The sequence below is a fragment of the Zophobas morio genome, unplaced genomic scaffold (assembly GCF_036711695.1).
Source record: "Zophobas morio isolate AGI-343-1 ecotype UQ-CSIRO unplaced genomic scaffold, CSIRO_AGI_Zmor_V1 ptg000033l, whole genome shotgun sequence".
Taxonomy (NCBI): Eukaryota; Metazoa; Arthropoda; class Insecta; order Coleoptera; family Tenebrionidae; genus Zophobas; species Zophobas morio.
Genome location: NW_026972138.1, coordinates 1,333,690 through 1,356,721, shown reverse-complemented (window position 1 = coordinate 1,356,721; position 23,032 = coordinate 1,333,690). Strand labels below are relative to the sequence as shown.

Here is a 23,032-nt window from a genome sequence, read left to right as displayed (position 1 = left end):
AGATTCTTTCAGAAAAGGTCATTCTATGAAATTTCGATATTGTAGACGGTTGATATAGGGATTTTCTAGGTTTTAGAGCAAAACTAAACCTAAAAAAAATGTTTTAATCAAAATAGATTTGCTTATCCCCTCCAAAAAATTGATGACGTCATTTCAACATTTTGCCGGATAAATTCTATTTAAAATGTACAAAATATACGGCAAAGTCGTTTTTCAATTAAAAATTAAACTTTTATTCAATTATAATGCAGACCTGGATTCTATTATTTATTAATATAAAATCCAACTTCCGCTTCAGAGCTAATAAAATGGGTCATGAAAACGGACTAGGGGGTGGGTGGGTGGGGCTAGTTTTTACTTTGTTTTAAATTTTAGATTCTGCCGCTTGTCTGTTCACAATTCAATTTCTGTTTAAAATTTTTTAAAATTCTAAAAATTTCAATATTTTAACGGCCAGTTCTAGAAAAACGGTTGGAGTTATCAGAGAAACAAGGTCGGAAGTGAATTCTAGAGCTCGCAATCTACAAGAAAATGTGTACGTTTTTTTGAATTTTCAGTTTTTCGAATTCCGGATTTCTCGACGTCGGGGATGTAAGTGCGAGATCGGCTCTTAATAAAAAACAACCTTTAAAAAATTGAGAAAGTTTATTTGCAAAAAGTGTTACACTTCGTATCAATACAATTATCACATGTTCTCACATTAATATTTTTCTGCAAGGTCGCTAAATAACGATCATTATCACAGGACACATTTTTGAGATTGTTTTCTGAAAGCACAATTTACATTACACTAGTCTTACCCTATTCCTTGCAGAAAATTTCAAAAATAATCACAAAGTACAAATGCATAGGATCGTCCTACAAACTACTATTAAAACCCTACTCACATTCACAGGTAAGAGAGAAATGCAACCTTAACTTGTAATTTTGGTAAACAACGGTTTCTCGTGCAAACTATGATCAAAACCTTTGAGTGAAGTAAAATTAAATTTCACAACGTGATGGAAGGATCGTCAGTCTTGAAGCAGATGTAAAAATGAAATATCAGTCTCAATTTAAAGTTTTCAGAGTTAGGCTAACCAGATATGCAAACTATATGGAACACATTACTTAGTAAGTTTATCTTAAGTGTCTGTAACCGTTTCTGAAAATATCTACTTTATTATGTAATACTGAAACTTACGAACTCTAATTAAAAAACAGTGTTGCCACTCGTGACAACGCTCACAAGCACGCGCCATTTATCAAAAATCGAGTCATTACACTACTACAATGAGAATATTTTTTTAAAGCCAGTAAATGCGAAAGTGAGTCGTTCGTTAATCGGCTGATTGCACATGCGCGTTTGACACCGCTATCACGCAAGCTCCAGCTCTCCCGGTAATCAGAGGCGCTAAAGAACTCCACTCGTTCGTGTTCGGATCGTACTGTTCTACCATGCGTAAGTAGTGGCTGCCGTCGTAGCCGCCGATTGCCACTAGTCTGTCGCCGAATAAGCACGCCGCCACCGCATCCCGCTTACTTGATAGAGACGCAATCACCGTCCATGTATCCGTACCTATAATAAACTAATTGTTTAATTTATTGAGGAAATGACTGAACTTACTCGGATCGTAGCGCTCCACACAGTCGAATCGGCTCGCCGCTGGGTTGTTGGCGGGCGCGTCTTGTCCCCCCAGCGCATACAGGAACCCATTGGCTACCGCCACCCCCACGCCGCCTCTGCGCCTGGCCAGGGGGGCGCACATCGTCCATTTGTTAGTATGCGGGTCGTAGCACTCCACCGTGCGCAGACACGACGCCCCGTCGCGCCCCCCTACCGCATATAGCTTCCCTTTGAGGACGGCCACGCCCGCTGAGCAACGCTGGCTTTGCATTGGTGTGACGTAGCTCCACGACCGGGCCACGGGGTCCCACCTGCGTGACTCCGTTCATTGATTAAATACATATAGATAGACCCATGCTATTGTTTGGAGCGAACAGGCCAACGGCCGGCGAACAAGAGATGGCGCACCAACAGTCGGCCGTCAAACGCCGGCGAAAAGCTTGGACACCAATCGCGCGCGTAGATAACCCAAATCGCAGCAACAATACATTTAATAAAGCTACCACTCGACAGAGGGCGACGAAAACAATGTGTAAAAATCTCATAGTAACCATTTATATAATTTGCAACGTTGCCAGATGAGCCTAGCACAACTTTGCCGTTATTTCTAGTCGATTAGATTTTATTTCGTTTAAAAGTTTCTGGTGAATAAATGGAATTATTATAATGAATAAACAATACAAACAAATTATTACTTGTTATTTTAAATACTTGTTAGTGTTGATGAAAACATAAATGGTAATTAAAGTTATTCTAAATACGGTCCGGTCCGGTAGCTCAAATTTTACAGTACGAGTGATATGTTTCAGGACGAGTAGGTAGCCGAGTCTTTAATTTCGAAACGAGTACTGCGAAAAGAGTTACCGGACGTATGTTGTTATGTATTTTATTTCATACTGTCAACATACTTTTTTATTCGATAAAATTATTATTATTTTGAGAAAAAATCCAAATCGAGTCACTTTTTCTGACATCGTTAGCAACCGCTCTTTGGTAAATGTTTTAATTTGTTTATTCGTGCAAATCAGCATCATATGTTTAAACACATAGTACTTATAACACTTTACAGGACTTATTGTTTTGTATAATCCGACTCGATGGACGAATGTTTTGTGCAATCCGTCTCGAAGGACCAATGTTTGTGCAACTCGGCTCGTCCTACCAGTATTTTTTGTAATCTGGTTGATACGACAATGTGATACCGAATTGTACTTTGATATTGCTCCAAGGACCTTTGTTTTCTTGCGTGCGAGATAATAGACAGCGTTCGGTTTCGATGTTTAATACAGGACGGTTACAGAAGTACTAAATTTACATTTGTATTTACAATAACAGGTAAAGCAAAAGAGACCCAAAAGGGTCAGTGGCCGCTTCCGGAAATGGAAGACTTGTCCTTTTTGGCCACGGAGGTAGAAGAGTGTCTCTTCTACCTCCGTGTTTTTGGCTCAATTTTATCGGACTTGTCCGTTTTTTTGATTTTACCGGAATAGTTCGATCCAGTAAAACGTCAAACTTGACATAGTATGAAGTAAAATAAATAAATTTTATGATGTAAATACAATTAAGTGTATCGATAATAATTCGCTACTGAAAATTTATTGAAATATAATTTGTGTTAAAAAAAGATTTTTGTGGTTTTATGGTTTATTAAATGTAATTAAAATAAATAATATCAAGAACTTGTATTATATATCAAAAACATTCATTGTAAATAAGAAAATTATGTAAATAAACCATAAAACCATACAAAATTTTCCTGCGACCTCTATTCAAAATCCCAGTTTACCAATAGGAATTAAGGCACAAAGATGTTTCACTGAATTTATTACCGATTTTTCAAGAAAAGTATGCTTATAAGCCTATAAGCGTCTAATGGGTTAAAACAACAAATAATAATCACAATTTATTTGTTTTATATGTTCATTACAATAATCCCATTTATTTACCAGAAACTTCTAAATGAAATAATATCTGGTTGACGAGAAATATCCGCAAATTTGTGTTAGGCTCATCTGGCAACGTTTTCGGTAGGTAGGTATCAATGGAATAATGCGATTAGGTATACTGACCGTTTTAAGGAGTGCTCGTCCAATAGTGCGTAAACTAAAAGATTTGGTAATTTTCTTGGAAGAGTTTGTTTCTTCAATGAAAATTTATGGTTTTTAATTCTTCGGCCGCTTGAAAGTCTCGCCATGTGAAAATAGATTATTTGATAACCTGTTTCGTAATAATTGTAAATACGAACAAAAGCATATTTGCATATTCTAAACAACTGGCCATATCGATTCCAAACTTGTACAGATATGTTTTTTATTGTTTCTGTTTTCAATGAAATAAATTTTATTTGCAAAATACCTAATGTCTAACGACATATCACGCATACATACTACCCCATTTACTATATTTTCAATCTGTGCATTTTTCGCTTCATTCGTAGGAGCCAAGTAAGAAGTATCAGTGAGACCGGCGGACTTTCAATAGCTCGTAAATGAAAAGATTTAGTAAAGTTTCCTAGAACAGTCTGTCTCTTCATAAAAAAATTTAGACATTTTTACTATGAAATATAGGTACAATACGGTATATTCCACTGTTTGTTTTCTTTGAGATACGACTAGTTCTTGTGCCGAAGTGAAACACCAAAAAGTCTAAAGTCCGGAAATCAGAGTGAATTTTAAAACACATAAAACGACTTCTTTATTTATTTAAATATTGTCCTGTAACGTCCTGTGACGTGGAATGGAGTTTCTTAATGTACAAAAGTATGTTAGATAATAACCGAAAAATTTTCTTGACTAAAACTAAAGGAAACACAATTATTACTTGGAATAAAAATAAAGAATATCAAGAACTTGTGCTATGTATTAAAAATATTTAATTTCAAATAAGTAAATTATGTTAATAAACCATAAAACCACAAAAATCTTTTTTTAACACAAATTATATTTCAATAAATTTTCAGTAGCGAATTATCGATATACTTAATTGTATTTACATCATAATAGTTATTTATTATACAAGCGGTTAAAGTGAATGTTTAATGAGCGGCCAGTTTAAGGCGAGAGCGGCGTATGCCGCGAGCGCCTTAAGACCACGAGTTACACATTCATTTTAACCGCGAGTGTAATACAAACTTTTATTCAATTTTGACAACCCCAAGTCCCAAATTGTGAAAAAATTGGTGATTCAAAGTTCACATTCGAGAAACGTCAGAATTGACAGCGACCAAATAAAAGTTTTATATGCGTAGAATTTAGGTTACAATATCAGGTGTGTGTGTGTAGTATGTGACTCTGGCGACGGTGTTTGTTTATTTTAAGCAAACTAAAATTATCGAAAAATTGCAAAATCATGCAAGATTCCAACGGCAAAACTTGCTCCCAAAAAAGAGCAAATCAGAAAGTGTATCAAAAGTTCCTTAGATGGAAAGAGCAGCAAGGTATTGGAGAAATTACAGAAATGGTAACCATGGTTTTAAAACAGCAAAATAAAAATTTTATTTCGCTAGCGGTTTAAAAATTTTATGGTGCTACCGGATAAACCAAAGCTTTAGTGGCCTACTGACGGCAAAATAAACGTTTGTTTACATGTCAAAATTGAATAAAATTTATTTATTTTACTTTATACTATGTCAAGTTTGACGTTTTACTGGATCGAACGATTCCGGTAAAATCAAAAAAACGGACAAGTCCGATAAAATTGAGCCAAAAAGGACAAGTGTTCCATTTCCGGAAGCGGCCACTGACACTTTTGGGTCTCTTTTGCTTTACCTGTTATTGTAAATACAAATGTAAATTTAGTATTTCTGTAACCGTCCTGTATTAAACATCGAAACCGAACGCTGTCTATTATCTCGCACGCAAGAAAACAAAGGTCCTTGGAGCAATATCAAAGTACAATTCGGTATCACATTGTCGTATCAACCAGATTACAAAAAATACTGGTAGGACGAGCCGAGTTGCACAAACATTGGTCCTTCGAGACGGATTGCACAAAACATTCGTCCATCGAGTCGGATTATACAAAACAATAAGTCCTGTAAAGTGTTATAAGTACTATGTGTTTAAACATATGATGCTGATTTGCACGAATAAACAAATTAAAACATTTACCAAAGAGCGGTTGCTAACGATGTCAGAAAAAGTGACTCGATTTGGATTTTTTCTCAAAATAATAATAATTTTATCGAATAAAAAAGTATGTTGACAGTATGAAATAAAATACATAACAACATACGTCCGGTAACTCTTTTCGCAGTACTCGTTTCGAAATTAAAGACTCGGCTACCTACTCGTCCTGAAACATATCACTCGTACTCTAAAATTTGAGCTACCGGACCGGACCGTATTTAGAATAACTTTAATTACCATTTATGTTTTCATCAACACTAACAAGTATTTAAAATAACAAGTAATAATTTGTTTGTATTGTTTATTCATTATAATAATTCCATTTATTCACCAGAAACTTTTAAACGAAATAAAATCTAATCGACTAGAAATAACGGCAAAGTTGTGCTAGGCTCATCTGGCAACGTTGCAAATTATATAAATGGTTACTATGAGATTTTTACACATTTTTTTCGTCGCCCTCTGTCGAGTGGTAGCTTTATTAAATGTATTGTTGCTGCGATTTGGGTTATCTACGCGCGCGATTGGTGTCCAAGCTTTTCGCCGGCGTTTGACGGCCGACTGTTGGTGCGCCATCTCTTGTTCGCTCCAAACAATAGCATGGGTCTATCTATATGTATTTAATCAATGCTCCGTTACAACTATCCGCTCGCTCCGCCTACTTACCGCTCGACGTTGTTGAGGTAGCTCCACCCATCGTGACCGCCCACTGCGTATAGCGTGCCGCCTAGTACGGCTACGCCTAACCCGTGCCTGTGGGTGTTCATGGGTGATAACTGCGTCCAGGTACCGGTTTCCATATCCAGACATTCCATGGTGTTGAGGGTTTTAAGCCCGTCGCGCCCGCCTACCACTAGTAATCTGAAACAAAACGGGTGAGTGTGGGTGAGGGGTGGGGATAGAGCTTACTTGTCTCCCAGGAGGGCGATCCCGAACTGGAGACGCCGCCCGCTCATGTGGTGAGCCACAGTCCAGGCGTCAGACCGCGGGTCGTAGCTCTCAATTGTAGTGGCGCCTTTGTTCTTGTCCATGCCGCCGACGACCAGCAGCCGCCCGAGGGTGGCTTTACGGGGGCGGGTTCTAGTGCTCGCCATTTGGAGGTGGCGATCCGGGAGCAGATGCCACTTGAAAGCTTCCATTATGAGTTTTTGGCAGGCGGGGTCGCACCCCACCACCGGCTCCACTTGGTCGGTTAGGAATTCGGGAGTGAGGAGGGGGAGTTTGACGAAGGCGAGGAGACGCCCGACCAGAGGTTTACGGGTGGTGGGGTCGTGCTGGATCCAACTCATGAGGGCGTGGAATATGTGCTCCTCAGAAGTGACGTTAAGATCATCATTTGATAGGAGACTCGTCATCTGGTCGACGGTTAATTGGAGAAACTCTTGATTCCGTATCACTTGCATGAAATTTTGGCTAGTGTAAGCGTTGGCTTCTTGCAGAAGACTAGTACAAGCTTGGTGTTCGGCGAAGACCGCTATCCCTAGACAGTTACTGGGGTGCAGTTGGTGAGCTAAGAACCGGGAACAGGCTTCAACAACTTCGTGCAGTTGCATCAAACAAGCCGTGGCCAGAAGAGTCTCCACGTTGTCTTCGCGGATGTCGATGGCCCCCGTGTAACAATAATTTACGACTGCCTGGAGAACGTCGCCACTAACATCACCCAGAGTCACTTCAGATTCGCCCGACTCGCGTAAACTCCCAGTGAACATAGCGGCGAAGTACTCACTAGCAGCTGATAGCACAAGCCTGAAATTATCAACTTGTTTGTAACTAAAAATAAAAATAAAAACGTCTGATAACCGGTGTACCTATGAGCCTGCACTTTTTTTCCATTACTGCCGGCGATAAGCGTGACGTCACACAATTTCCCGGCTTGTAGATAATTCTGCATACAAGAAAGACTGTGCTCTGCATGGCCTTCACACCGAAATTGTTCGTCTTGCGAGGTGGCCGAGCCCGACGAAAACAAAGACAAGCGGCTGAAATCTCTGGGTAAGTTCTCGCTTTCGACTAAACTTCCGCTAGTCGAAACCGTGTCTTTGGAGGGGCTTCCCAAATTTCCCACCACTGACATCACTGGAATTTTTTCTGCGTCTCTAAAAACTGACGGAGATAATAGTGACCAGTCACGAGTGACCACAATAACTTACACAGAATGGAAAATCGTGCACAGCGTAAACAATAAATAACTCAACGGACAGTCATCGAAACCAACAATCACAAGTTTTGACAAGTCGGTGTTGTTGACATTTGACGGAGTGACGTATGGCGGGCATTGACATTTGAGAAAGTCACCAGAAATTTGCGTTTTCGGCAAATACGGGCTAAGTGAGTGGTTTGAGTTATTTCAAAGAACGTAAAAGTGACGACGGTCGCAGTGAATAAAATTACAACAAGTCGAGATCGTCGCAATTCGCATTTTAAGTTAGTAACTTCCCGCTTAAATTTTTCACCGTTGGCACCCCTGTTACCTGTTTGTTGTAATGCAGCGTTGCACTTGTCAGAAATGAGTCAGATTTATAAATGCGTTTTTTGAGGAAAACGAGATAACAAGCTTGTAAATTGCTTCACGCTCTTCAGGAATTCACGTTTTACGATATTTACCACCCCCGAAAATGGTTGAAACGTTGTCGGTGTCGCTCCAAGGTCCAGCGTTTTCCTTCCTGTTGTACGAAAATCTGAAGAGCAAATTCTCTCAGGTAGGTTGCGACACGTCCAGATTACATCATTGAAGACGCTTTTACAGGAGGGTTTTCTCTTAGGCGAGTTTGTCGAGAAAGAAACTAAAACCATCACCGACAACGACCAGCAACAAATCAACATCGCGCGAACAATCCGAATCAAGTGTGCAGTGCCATGCCCCCAGTTCTTCCGCTTTTACGACGGCGTTGGTCGAATCAACGTGGAGAAAATCCGCACCTTTTTGGGTGACCTAGCGCCGAAAGTAGTGGCGTGGTATAAGTACAAACCATCCTCGAGTTTCAATATCACGTTCCGCGAGAAAATCATCCACAGGCAGTTGGCGGAATTGTTCAATTTACCACCAGAGTTCTTCAGTTGTTGTCTTCTGATAAGTGAGAGTTCGGACAACAATTCCACCCATTCTTTCACCCAAACTTTCATGAGGTATTGTAACCTCAAGTATGAACAGTTACCACTACATATAATAAACCTAAGTGACGAAAGCAAAACGTACAAAACTCCAGAGCAGACTTCAGAGACGTTCAGGGACATCGTGAGCGCGCTCAAACTCAATTACAAAAAATCTCAGGGGATCAACGTCATCACAAAGATACAAAATGCCTTACAGAAGCACACAGAGCAGGTCGTGGACGAGCTGGCCGAAGTGGAGGCGCGGTTGTTTCAGCTGGAGAACGAAGTGAGGCATAGGAAGGAAGCGGCGAAGAAGGACCTCAGTGCCTCGAACGAGAACCAGTTGAACGATGTGGCGATGGACACGGATTCGGAGATGAGTCCGGTCACCACCCCTGTGAAAAACAGCGGGAAAGGGAAGACGAACTCCGTTAACAGGACACCAAAGAGAAACAGTCAAAGTCCGGCGAAGAAGACGAGTCCCGGCGGACGCGAAATCCTCACCAGATCAAAGAAAAAAGTCTAAAGTTCAAATATAAATAGTTTATATTAATCGTAAATGCCTTGGTGTATTATAAGTAATGAAATTTGTTTTTGTATTGTTATAAATGCATGGTTTTTTTAGTTGGTGAATTTAGCTTCAGTGGCCATTTTTTACTAACAATAAATTCACAACATTTTTCGTGAAGAACGTTTTATTAATAAGTTTATAACAGATCGATAGGGTGGGCTTTGAGTCCTCTCAGTTCCCAAATCGTGGCCGCTAATCTTCGTGTATGTTCTAAGACGCAGGAGGCAGTGACTAATCCTAAATGTACACAGAATAATTCATAACACCGGATTTTGTTTGATGGCATTTTTGGAAAACAGACTTCTTTTAGTCTCCTGAAAGTATTGATTAAAATTTGTGTGAAAACAATGTTTTACTTACTGGTAGAAATCGCTACCCAAGAGGCTTGGTAAAGGAAGAGCTTTTGTGGAGTTTGTTGGATAAACTAGAGGTTTCATGGGGGTACCGCTGGTGTCTTCAAACCACAAAAAGTAGGCGTAGTTGAAAATCGTGTCCTTCCACATGAGCGACAAATTACCTTCTTGTAGGTGGTTCCGCGAAAATTTAATCATCGCCCAAATCTTCAACACAGTTACACATATATTTGACTTTGTTTTTCTAGTTATGTACTTACTTTGTTTTTAGTGAGTTTGTTAGTTTCGTCTGCACTGAAGTCCAAAGTGGGGGCTGTCACCCTATGACTGACGCGATCCACATACAAAAAATGAACCAACCCAGGAAACTCCTCCAAGTACTTATTAATAGTTAGGGAATCTCTAGTGCAACGCGATTAAGGACTATGTCAAACATTAAGTCATATCAAAACAACAGCAACAAAAAGGATATGATCCAAGCGTGAAATTCCTAATTGACTTGACTTTCAAAAACTCATTGTAAGTGTTCAGCTTATCAGACACCATTTTCGCAACCTCGAGTGTCTGTTTTTGCGACAAAGAAATAATCTTCTCATCAATGGAAGTCAGACTTAGCAGCTGCTTCAAATTCTCCAGGAACCCCAACGCCAACGTTTCTGCCCTCAAGAGCGCCTCATCAGAGTTGGTTTTAATAAAATCTAGATATTTCCTCCTAATAATATCCCATTTCTTGATTAGCTGCTTAGCGCAGTTCTCGCTCGCGCCGCTTTTATTTCTCTTGAGGGCGTCGTTCAGTCTTTTCATCGCTAAATCTAAATTCTCGAAAGCGGGTCTTAAAGTTTCTACATTTCGTTGGATTTGGACGAACTGCATGGCGTGCAAATGGTGGAAAACTTCGTATAAACCGGAGGAAATTGCGACGTTTCCGACTTCTAAAAGGTATAAAAGGTTGATGCCTTCGCAGATTGGAATGATATGGACGACGTGGGATAAACACGAGGGGGTTTGATCAGAGCCTGCTAGCAGGATTTGGAGACTGTCTAGGGGGTTTTCGGACTCGGCAAACTTTGGGCTGCTACTGTGAGACAGGATAGTGGAGAAAAGAATGTCAGAAGCTGACAATTCTTTGGCGTTTTGACTAAAAAAAAATACGTAGAGTGGTGTTTAGGTTGGTATAGAATTACCTAGAGAATAAAGACAGGAACTTGTTATTTACAAGCACCATTGCATGTATTTTTGAACAGTCGGTCATTGTTACTAATTTATCCACTGATTTGCGCAGAATTTGAAGAGTGACGGAACTAACGTCTGAATTGACAACTAGTTGCTCCACAGCCTCGACAAACACAGCTTGATCATTACTCTGCAAATACACCCAACTGTCTATCAATCTTGTCGCTAGAGAATTCTTCTCTTTGGATCTAAGCCTGGATTTTGATTAGTTTTTACCGAGCGAAAAATACATACTTACTGACACACATCTGGTCCACATAAATACCGCACTGTTGTTATACAAATACTAAGGAATTTTTTTATACTGGGAATATCTTCTCTTGCTACACTTACAAACAAGTACCCCATATACTACAACGAAAATTTAGACTACTATTTCCGCGTTAATTCCACTTACTTCATCGAAACACATGTTCAAACCATCGTCACACTGTATGGATGTGTACGAATTCCCGAATTGGCAACTCATGATCCTCTGGGAGGTGATTATGGGGGAAAATATCTGAACGAGTGCATTATCATCGATGGATGACTTATCCGCATTCTACAATTATTGCCTATTTTAACGTACTTTACTAATTTTTACGTACTTCTGGGGCGTTTGTGAAACCTTGTAAAGACGCAAATTCGCAGACGTGCTCCGAAAATTCTTTATCGTAGTTTGTGTAAACTACATCATTGAGGTGATCAAACACTAATAAACACTTCATTCTAAGTAAATTTGTAATGTTTGTTATCAAACAATAGTCTATTACACAAATACAGACGGATTTACATAATTACCGGAGTTTTTTGTTTTGACGTATGGATGACGGATGACAGCGGAGTGACAGATGGTGTAGGCAACCCAAAATACACGACGACACTAGAGGGTTTTGGAAAAAATACTGCTCTGAAAAATTATAAAATTTGATTTAGTGGAATTTTATTCTTCGTGATAACAATGTAGAAGGTACTAGTCACAGTGTAATAGAAAAAAAGAAGGTTTCGCCTTCTTAAAAAAAGACACTTGGGGCCCCCGAGAAGGTTTCACATTCTACAAAAAAAATATGTTTGGAGCCCCCGAGAAAGTTTTACATTGTTAAAAAAGACGATTGGGAGCCTCCCGAGAAGGTTTTACATTCTTAAAAAAATACATTTGGGGCCCCCGAGAAGGTTTTACATTGTTAAAAGAGATTGTTGGGACCCCCGAGAAGGTTTTATGTTTTTAAAAAAGACAATTGGGGCACTCGAGAAGGTTTTACATATTCTAAAAAAAAACATTTGGCGCCCCCGAGAAGGTCTTATTTTTATAAAAAAGACAACTTGGACACCCGAGAAGGTTTCACATTCTTAAAAAAAATACATTTGGGGCCCCCAAGAAGGTTTTACATTGAACAAAATATTCTGAATGTTATTATTATAATTCTTACCTTATCATTATTTTATTGCAATAAAGACGAGCGTATTTTCACATTTTCCAGAAAATTTTTCATTTTTTAATTGAATGATAAAATATGAAGGATGAAGGATTAATGATGCAAGATTAACGCTGAAATACGAAGGATAAAGGATTAAGGACGAAGGACAAAGGACGAAGGACAGAGAACGAAGTACAATGGACGATGGACAAAAGTCGAAGGACAAAGGACGAACGATAAAATATGAAGGATGAAGGAAGAAGGATTAATGATGAAAGACGAAGGATGGAGGACGAAGGACAAACGACGAAGGGCAAAGGACGAAGAACATAGAATAAAGTACAAAGGACGAAGGACGAAGGCTAAAGGACGGAGGATAAAGGACGAAGGATAAAGGACGAAAGCTAAAGGACGGAGGATAAAGGACGAAGGATAAAATATGAAGGATGAAGGATTGATGATGAAAGATTAACGATGAAAGACGAAGGATGAAGGACAAAGGACGAAGGGCAAATGACGAAGTACAAAGGACGAAAGACAAAGGACGAAGTACAATGGACGAAAGACAAAGGACGAAGGACAAAGGACAAAAGACGAAGGACCAAGGACAAATGACGAAGTACAAAGGACGAAGGACAATGGACGAAGGACAGAAGTCGAAGGACAAAAGACGAAGGATAAAGAATAAAGGACGAACGATAAAATATGAAGGATGAATGAAGAAGAATTAATGATGAAAGACGAAGGATAAAGGACGAAGGCTAAAGGACGGAGGATAAAGGACGAAGGATAAAGGACGAAGGATAAAGGACGAACGATAAAATATGAAGGATGTAGGATTGATGATGAAAGATTAACGATGAAAGACGAAGGATGAAGGACAAAGGACGAAGTACAATGGACGAAGGACAAAGGTCGAAGGACAAAGGACGAATGACAAATAAGGACGAAGGATAAAGGACGAACGATAAAATATGAAGGATGAAGGAAGAAGGATTAACGACGAAAGATTAACGATGAAAGACGAAGGATGAAGGACAAAGGAGGAAGGAAAATCTAACATTTAAAAAACCGACAAATTAAAAAAATCGAAAAGTCGAAAATTTAAGACGAATAATTGAAAAATCGCAGAACTCAAAAAATTTTATTTTAAAATATCGACAAACTGAAAAATCAAAAAACTGAAATATCGAGAAATTGAAACTTCAAAAAATCGAAAAATAAAAAACCGAGAAATCTAAGTCAAAAAAATTGAAAAATTGAAGAATCGAAATATGTACTGAAAATTTCCAAAACTGAAATATCGAAAAATCGAAAAATTCCAAAACTGAAACATCGACAGATTGAGAAATCGAAAAATTGAAAAGTCGAAAAATCGAAAATAGGAAAAATCAAACAATTGAACAATCAAGAACTCAAAAAAATGAGAAATCGAAAAGTCTAAAAATTGAGAATTCGAAAAAGTGCAAAATTTTCGAAAATTGAAAAATGTAAAACTGATATAACGGAAAATCAAGAAATCGAAAAATAAAAAAAATGAGAAATGGAAAATTTTAAAAATTGAGAAATTGAAAAATTGAAAAATCCCGAAAGTGAAATATCAAAAACTTGATAAACCGAAAAGTTGAAAAATCAAAAAAATCGAAAATTATAAAATAACGGATAAAACAGAAATCGAAAAGTAAAAAAATTGAGAAATCGTAAAAATCCCAAAAATTAAATATCGAAAAATTGATAAATCGAGAAAACGAAGATCCTAAAATTTAAAAAATCGATAAGTTGAAAAATAAAAAAACTGGAAAATCAAGAAATCGAAAAATTGAAGAATTGCAAAACTGAACATCGAAAAATTGAGAAATCAAAAAATTGAAAAGTCGGAAAATCGAAAATTTAAAAAAACAAAAAAATTTTAAAATCAAGAACTTGAACAATCTAAAAATTGAAGAATTGAAAATTTGGAAAATCGAAACACCGAACAGTCGAAAAATCGAGAAATGGAAAAATTAAAAAATCGAAAAGTTGGAAAACCGTGAAATCGAAAAATTGAGTTATTGAAAAATCGAAAAATCGGGAAATCGGAACAACGAAAAACCGAGAAATCGAAAAATCGGAAAATCGAGAATCGGAAGGGTGGAAAAATTAAAAATTTTCGAAAAAAAATTGAAAAATGTATCACTAATAAATATAACGGATAAAAGAGACATCGAAAAGTAAAAAAATTGAGAAATCGTAAAAATCCCAAAAATTAAATATCGAAAAATTGATAAATCGAAAAACTGGAAAGTCGAAAAATCGAAGAACCAAAAAACCGAGAAAACGAAGATCCTAAAATTTAAAAAATCAATAAGTTGAAAAATAAAAAAACTGAAAAATCAAGAAATCGAAAAATCGAAGAATTGAAGAATTCCAAAACTGAATATCGAAAAATTGAGAAATCAAAAAATTGAAAAGTCGGAAAATCGAAAATTTAAAAAAACAAAAAAATTTAAAAATCAAGAACTTGAACAATCGAAAAATCGAGAAGTGAAAAAATCAAAAAATCGAAAAGTTGGAAAACCGTGAAATCGAAAAACCGATTCATCGAGAAATTGAATTTGAAAATTGGACAAATGGTAAAGTTAAAAAATCGAAAATTCAAAATTTAAAAAAAAAGAGAATTCAAAATTTTCGAAAATAGAGAAATTCAAGAATTGAAAAATCCCGAAAGTGAAATATCGAAAACTTGATAAATCGAAAAGTTCAAAAATCAAAAAAATCGAAAATTAGAAAATTCAAACAATTGAAAAATCAAGAACTTGAAAAAATGTCAGAATTAAAAAATGTAAAAATTGAGTTATTGAAAAATCGAAAAATCGGGAAATCGGAACATGGAAAAACCGAGAAATGGAGAAATAGGAAAATCAAAAAAATTAAATGTCAAAAAAACGAGAAATCGAAAAATTGAAAAATGTAACACTAATAAATATAACGGATAAAAGAGAAATCGAAAAGTAAAAAATTGAGAAATCGTAAAAATCCCAAAAAATAAATATCGAAAAATTGGTAAATCGAAAAACTGGAAAATTCTAAAATTTAAAAAATCGATAAGTTGAAAAATAAAAAAAACTGAAAAATCAAGAAATCGAAAATTTGAAGAATTCCAAATCTGAACATCAAAAAATTGAACAGTCGGAAAATAGAAAATTTAAAAAAACAAAAAAATTTAAAAATCAAGAACTTGAATCATCTAAAAATTGAAGAATTGAAAAATCGGAAAATCGAAACACCGAACAGTCGAAAAATCGAGAAATGGAAAAATCAAAAAATCGAAAAGTTGGAAAACCGTGAAATCGAAAAATCGATCATCGAGATATTGAAATTGAAAATTGGACAAATGGTAAAATTAAAAAATCTAAAATTCAAAAATAAAAACATAGAAAAATCGTATAATAACTGAAATATCCGAAAATAGAAAAATTGAAAATTAAAAAAAAATGGAGAATTCAAAATTTTACAAAAAAAGAGAAATTCAAGAATTGAAAAATCCCGAAAGTGAAATATTGAATAATTGATAAATCGAAAAATTGAAAACTCGAAAAATCGCAAAAACGATATTTCTAAAATTTAAAAAATCATTAAATTGAAAAATCAAAAAATTGAAAAACCGAGAAATCGAAAAATCGAAAAACTGATGAATTTCAAAACTCAACATCGAAAAGTTGAAAAATCAAAAAAATCGAAAATTAGAAAATTCAAACAATTGAAAAATCAAGAACTTGAAAAAATGTAAGAATTAAAAAATGTAAAAATTGAGTTATTGAAAAATCGAAAAATCGGGAAATCGGAACATGGAAAAGCCGAGAAATGGAGAAATAGGAAAATCAAAAAAATTAAATGTCAAAAAAACGAGAAATCGAAAAATTGAAAAATGTAACACTAATAAATATAACGGATAAAGGAGAAATCGAAAAGTAAAAAATTGAGAAATCGTAAAAATCCCAAAAATTAAATATCGAAAAATTGGTAAATCGAAAAACTGGAAGATTCTAAAATTTAAAAAATCGATAAGTTGAAAAATAAAAAAACTGAAAAATCAAGAAATCGAAAATTTGAAGAATTCCAAAACTGAACATCAAAAAATTGAACAGTCGGAAAATAGAAAATTTAAAAAAACAAAAAAATTTTAAAATCAAGAACTTGAATCATCTAAAAATTGAAGAATTGAAAAATCGGAAAATCGAAACACCGAACAGTCGAAAAATCGAGAAATGGAAAAATCAAAAAATCGAAAAGTTGGAAAACCGTGAAATCGAAAAATCGATCATCGAGATATTGAAATTGAAAATTGGACAAATGGTAAAATTAAAAAATCTAAAATTCAAAAATAAAAACATAGAAAAACCGTATAATAACTGAAATATCCGAAAATAGAAAAATTGAAAATTAAAAAAAAATGGAGAATTCAAAATTTTACAAAAAAAAAGAGAAATTCAAGAATTGAAAAATCGCGAAAGTGAAATATTGAATAATTGATAAATCGAAAAATCGAAAACTCGAAAAATCAAAGAGCCGAAAAATCGCAAAAACGATATTTCTAAAATTTAAAAAATCTTTAAATTGAAAAATCAAAAAATTGAAAAACCGAGAAATGGAAAAATCGAAAAACTGATGCATTTCAAAACGCAACATCGAAAATTTGAAAAATCAAAAAAATCGAAAATTAGAAAATTCAAACAATTGAAAAATCAAGAACTTGAAAAAATGTAAGAATTAAAAACTGTAAAAATTGAGTTATTGAAAAATCGAAAAATCGGGAAATCGGAACATCGAAAAACCGAGAAATGGAGAAATAGGAAAATCAAAAAAATTAAATGTCAAAAAAACGAGAAATCGAAAAATTGAAAAATGTAACACTAATAAATATAACGGATAAAAGAGAAATCGAAAAGTAAAAAATTGAGAAATCGTAAAAATCCCAAAAATTAAATATCGAAAAATTGGTAAATCGAAAAACTGGAAAATTCTAAAATTTAAAAAATCGATAAGTTGAAAAATAAAAAAAACTGAAAAATCATGAAATCGGAAATTTGAAGAATTCCAAATCTGAACATCAAAAAATTGAAAAGTCGGAAAATAGAAAATTAAAAAAAAACAAAAAAAATTAAAAATCAAGAACTTGAACAATTTAAAATTGAAGAATTGAAAAATCGGAAAATCGAAACACCGAACAGTCGAAAAATCGAGAAATGGAAAAATCAAAAAATCGAAAAGTTGGAAAACCGTGAAATCGAAAAATCGATCATCGAGATATTGAAATTGAAAATTGGACAAATGGTAAAGTAAAAAAATCGAAAATTCAAAAATAAATACATAGAAAAATCGTATAATAACTGAAATATCCGAAAATAGAAAAATTGAAAATTAAAAAAAATGGAGAATTCAAAATTTTCGAAAATAGAGAAATTCAAGAATTGAAAAATCCCGAAAGTGAAATATTGAATAATTGATAAATCGAAAAATCGAAAACTCGAAAAATCAAAGAACCGAAAAATCGCAAAAACGATATTTCTAAAATTTAAAAAATCATTAAATTGAAAAATCAAAAAATTGAAAAACCGAGAAATCGAAAAATCGAAAAACTGATGAATTTCAAAACTCAACATCGAAAAGTTGAAAAATCAAAAAAATCGAAAATTAGAAAATTCAAACAATTGAAAAATCAAGAACTTGAAAAAATGTAAGAATTAAAAAATGTAAAAATTGAGTTATTGAAAAATCGAAAAATCGGGAAATAGGAACATCGAAAAACCGAGAAATGGGGAAATAGGAAAATCAAAAAAATTAAATGTCAAAAAAACGAGAAATCGAAAAATTGAAAAATGTAACACTAATAAATATAACGGATAAAAGAGAAATCGAAAAGTAAAAAAATTGAGAAATCGCAAAAATCCCAAAAATTAAATATCGAAAAATTGATAAATCGAAAAACTGGAAAGTCGAAAAATCGAAGAACCAAAAAACCGAGAAAACGAAGATCCTAAAATTTAAAAAATCAATAAGTTGAAAAATAAAAAAACTGAAAAATCAAGAAATCGAAAAATCGAAGAATTGAAGAATTCCAAAACTGAACATCGAAAAATTGAGAAATCAAAAAATTGAAAAGTCGGAAAATCGAAAATTTAAAAAAACAAAACAATTTAGAAATCAAGAACTTGAACAATCTAAGAATTGAAGAATTGAAAAATTGGAAAATCGCAACACCGAACAGTCGAAAAATCGATTCATCGAGAAATTGAAATTGAAAATTGGACAAATGGTAAAATTAAAAAATCGAAAATTCAAAAATAAAAACAGAAAAATCGTATAACAACTGAAATATCCGAAAATAGAAATATTGAATAATTGATAAATCGAAAAATTGAAAACTCGAAAAATTAAAGAACCGAAAAATCGCAAAAACGATATTTCTAAAATTTAAAAAATCATTAAATTGAAAAATCAACAAATTGAAAAACTGAGAAATCGAGAAATCTAAAAACTGATGAATTTCAAAACTCAACATCCAAAAATTGAGAAATCGAAAAATCGAAAAATTGAAGAATTCCAAAACTGAACATCGAAAAATTGAGAAATCAAAAAATTGAAAAGTCGGAAAATCGAAAATTTAAAAAAACAAAAAAATTTAAAAATCAAGAACTTGAACAATCGAAAAATCGAGAAGTGAAAAAATAAAAAAATCGAAAAGTTGGAAAACCGTGAAATCGAAAAACCGATTCATCGAGAAATTGAATTTGAAAATTGGACAAATGGTAAAGTTAAAAAATCGAAAATTCAAAATTTAAAAAAATGGAGAATTCAAAATTTTCGAAAATAGAGAAATTCAAAAATTGAAAAATCCCGAAAGTGAAATATCGAAAACTTGATAAATCGAAAAGTTGAAAAATCAAAAAAATCGAAAATTAGAAAATTCAAACAATTGAAAAATCAAGAACTTGAAAAAATGTAAGAATTAAAAAATGTAAAAATTGAGTTATTGAAAAATCGAAAAATCTGGAAATCGGAACATCGAAAAACCGAGAAATGGAGAAATAGGAAAATCAAAAGAAATAAATGTCAAAAAAACGAGAAATCGAAAAATTGAAAAATGTAACACTAATAAATACAACGGATAAAAGAGAAATCGAAAAGTAAAAAATTGAGAAATCGTAAAAATCCCAAAAATTAAATATCGAAAAATTGGTAAATCGAAAAACTGGAAGATTCTAAAATTTTAAAAATCGATAAATTGAAAAATAAAGAAACTGAAAAATCAAGAAATCGAAAAATCGAAAATTTGAAGAATTCCAAAACTGAACATCAAAAAATTGAAAAGTCGGAAAATAGAAAATTTTAAAAAACAAAAAAATTTAAAAATCAAGAACCGTGAAATCGAAAAATCGATCATCGAGATATTGAAATTGAAAATTGGACAAATGGTAAAGTTAAAAAATCGAAAATTCAAAAATAAAAACATAGAAAAATCGTATAATAACTGAAATATCCGAAAATAGAAAAATTGAAAATTAAAAAAAATGGAGAATTCAAAATTTTCGAAAATAGACAAATTCAAGAATTGAAAAATCCCGAAAATAAAATATTGATTATTGATAAATCGAAAAATCGAAAACTCGAAAAATCAATGAGCCGAAAAATCACAAAAACGATATTTCTAAAATTTAAAAAATCATTAAATTGAAAAATCAAAAAAATTTAAAAACCGAGAAATCGAAAAATCGAAAAACTGATGAATTTCAAAACTCAACATCGAAAAGTTGAAAAATCAAAAAAATCGAAAATTAGAAAATTCAAACAATTGAAAAATCAAGAACTTGAAAAAATGTAAGAATTAAAAAATGTAAAAATTGAGTTATTGAAAAATCGAAAAATCGGGAAATCGGAACATGGAAAAACCGAGAAATGGAGAAATAGGAAAATCAAAAAAATTAAATGTCAAAAAAACGAGAAATCGAAAAATTGAAAAATGTAACACTAATAAATATAACGGTTAAAAGAGAAATCGAAAAGTAAAAAATTGGGAAATCGTAAAAATCCCAAAAATTAAATATCGAAAAATTGGTAAATCGAAAAACTGGAAGATTCTAAAATTTCAAAAATCGATAAATTGAAAAGTAAAAAAACTGAAAAATCAAGAAATCGAAAAATCGAAAATTTGAAGAATTCCAAAACTGAACATCAAAAAATTGAAAAGTCGGAAAATAGAAAATTAAAAAAAACAAAAAAATTTAAAAATCGAGAACCGTGAAATCGAAAAATCGATCATCGAGATATTGAAATTGAAAATTGGACAAATGGTAAAGTTAAAAAATCGAAAATTCAAAAATAAAAACATAGAAAAATCGTATAATAACTGAAATATCCGAAAATAGAAAAATTGAAAATTAAAAAAAATGGAGAATTCAAAATTTTCGAAAATAGACAAATTCAAGAATTGAAAAATCCCGAAAATAAAATATTGAATAATTGATAAATCGAAAAATCGAAAACTTGAAAAATCAAAGAGCCGAAAACTCGCAAAAACGATATTTCTAAAATTTTAAAAATCATTAAATTGAAAAATCAAAAAATTGAAAAACCAAGAAATCGAAAAATCGAAAAAATGATGAATTTCAAAACTCAACATCGAAAAGTGGAAAAATCAAAAAAATCGAAAATTAGAAAATTCGAACAATTGAAAAATCAAGAACTTGAAAAAATGTAAGAATTAAAAAATGTAAAAATTGAGTTATTGAAAAATCGAAAAATCGGGAAATCGGAACATCGAAAAACCGAGAAATGGGGAAATAGGAAAATCAAAAAAATTAAATGTCAAAAAAACGAGAAATCGAAAAATTGAAAAATGTAACACTAATAAATATAACTTAAAAGAGAAATCGAAAAGTAAAAAATTGGGAAATCGTAAAAATCCCAAAAATTAAATATCGAAAAATTGGTAAATCGAAAAACTGGAAGATTCCAAAATTTAAAAAATCAATAAGTTGAAAAATAAAAAAACTGAAAAATCAAGAAATCGAAAATTTGAAGAATTCCAAAACTGAACATCAAAAAATCGAAAAGTCGGAAAATAGAAAATTAAAAAAAAAAACAAAAAAAATTAAAAATCAAGAACTTGAACAATTTAAAATTGAAGAATTGAAAAATCGGAAAATCGAAACACCGAACAGTCGAAAAATCGAGAAATGGAAAAATCAAAAAATCGAAAAGTTGGAAAACCGTGAAATCGAAAAATCGATCATCGAGATATTGAAATTGAAAATTGGACAAATGGTAAAGTAAAAAAATCGAAAATTCATAAATAAATACATAGAAAAATCGTATAATAACTGAAATATCCGAAAATAGAAAAATTGAAAATTAAAAAAAAACGGAGAATTCAAAATTTTCGAAAATAGAGAAATTCAAGAATTGAAAAATCTCGAAAGTGAAATATTGAATAATTGATAAATCGAAAAATCGAAAACTCGAAAAATCAAAGAACCGAAAAATCGCAAAAACGATATTTCTAAAATTTAAAAAATCATTAAATTGAAAAACCGAGAAATGAAAAAATCGAAAAACTGATGAATTTCAAAACTCAACATCGAAAAGTTGAAAAATCAAAAAAATCGAAAATTAGAAAATTCAACCAATTGAAAAATCAAGAACTTGAAAAAATGTAAGAATTAAAAAATGTAAAAATTGAGTTATTGAAAAATCGAAAAATCGGGAAATCGGAACATCGAAAAACCGAGAAATGGAGAAATAGGAAAATCAAAAAAATTAAATGTCAAAAAAACGAGAAATCGAAAAATTGAAAAATGTAACACTAATAAATATAACGGTTAAAAGAGAAATCGAAAAGCAAAAAATTGAGAAATCGTAAAAGTCCCAAAAATTAAATATCGGAAAATTGGTAAATCGAAAAACTGGAAGATTCTAAAATTTCAAAAATCGATAAATTGAAAAGTAAAAAAACTGAAAAATCAAGAAATCGAAAAATCGAAAATTTGAAGAATTCCAAAACTGAACATCAAAAAATTGAAAAGTCGGAAAACAGAAAATTTAAAAAAACAAAAAAATTTAAAAATCAAGACTTGAACAATCTAAAAATTGAATAAGTGATAAATCGAAAAATCGAAAACTCGAAAAATCAAAGAACCGAAAAATCGCAAAAACGATATTTCTAAAATTTAAAAAATCATTAAATTGAAAAATCGAAAAACTGAAAAACCGAGAAGTCGAAAAATTTGAAAAATCGGAAAAGTTCTAGGCTAAATTTGTTTAGTTTTTGTTATAAGTTTAATGTATATATTTATTTATATTGGGTTGGTTGTCTTATTAGTGGAATTATGTTCTGTTAGACAATAAATACATTATTGTTATTATTAAAATGGGGTGGCTCGTTCTTAATTTGATCAATAATAAATTGACTGATTCATTAATTTTTTTGAGTCACCTGTTTTGTTTAAGCAAATCTAAAAAATATGAATGCAGTGATTAAAAGTCATATTTTGCACATTTGCGAAAGAATTTATTCGGCAAAATTTTGAGATGCCGTAATCAATTTTTTGGGGTTGATAAACAGATACATTTTCATTAAAAAGTTACCATGCTTACGATAACTTCAAAACGTC

General features: G+C 32.9%; 3 protein-coding genes across 4 annotated transcripts; 1 reads left to right on the top strand and 2 right to left on the bottom strand.

The window, feature by feature from the left end:
- Positions 1 to 626: 626 nt before the first annotated feature.
- Positions 627 to 7,986, bottom strand: LOC135139736 (kelch-like protein 5). Of its 2 annotated transcripts, none has more exons than XM_064070061.1 (6): positions 7,884 to 7,986; positions 7,542 to 7,836; positions 6,643 to 7,479; positions 6,400 to 6,594; positions 1,607 to 1,917; positions 627 to 1,558 (listed from the first exon to the last, which is right to left on the bottom strand). In XM_064070061.1, the coding sequence occupies exons 2-6, from the start codon at positions 7,805 to 7,807 to the stop codon at positions 1,320 to 1,322; spliced, it is 1,848 nt and encodes a 615-aa protein (XP_063926131.1). In that variant the 5' UTR covers positions 7,808 to 7,836; positions 7,884 to 7,986; the 3' UTR covers positions 627 to 1,319. The 2 variants fall into 2 exon arrangements, with proteins under 2 accessions (XP_063926131.1, XP_063926133.1); XM_064070063.1 differs by having other exon boundaries at positions 7,542 to 7,829; positions 7,884 to 7,968.
- Positions 7,987 to 8,219: 233 nt separating this feature from the next.
- On the top strand, positions 8,220 to 9,517 carry LOC135139739 (BRISC complex subunit FAM175B-like). Its single transcript, XM_064070066.1, has 2 exons — positions 8,220 to 8,432; positions 8,480 to 9,517. Exons 1-2 carry the CDS (start codon positions 8,349 to 8,351, stop codon positions 9,350 to 9,352), a joined length of 957 nt encoding a protein of 318 aa, XP_063926136.1. The 5' UTR covers positions 8,220 to 8,348; the 3' UTR covers positions 9,353 to 9,517.
- On the bottom strand, positions 9,504 to 11,816 carry LOC135139737 (BLOC-3 complex member HPS1). The gene is made up of 8 exons (XM_064070064.1): positions 11,574 to 11,816; positions 11,381 to 11,527; positions 11,222 to 11,334; positions 10,935 to 11,177; positions 10,224 to 10,888; positions 10,011 to 10,156; positions 9,758 to 9,957; positions 9,504 to 9,711 (listed from the first exon to the last, which is right to left on the bottom strand). Exons 1-8 carry the CDS (start codon positions 11,691 to 11,693, stop codon positions 9,534 to 9,536), a joined length of 1,812 nt encoding a protein of 603 aa, XP_063926134.1. The 5' UTR covers positions 11,694 to 11,816; the 3' UTR covers positions 9,504 to 9,533.
- Positions 11,817 to 23,032: the final 11,216 nt, after the last annotated feature.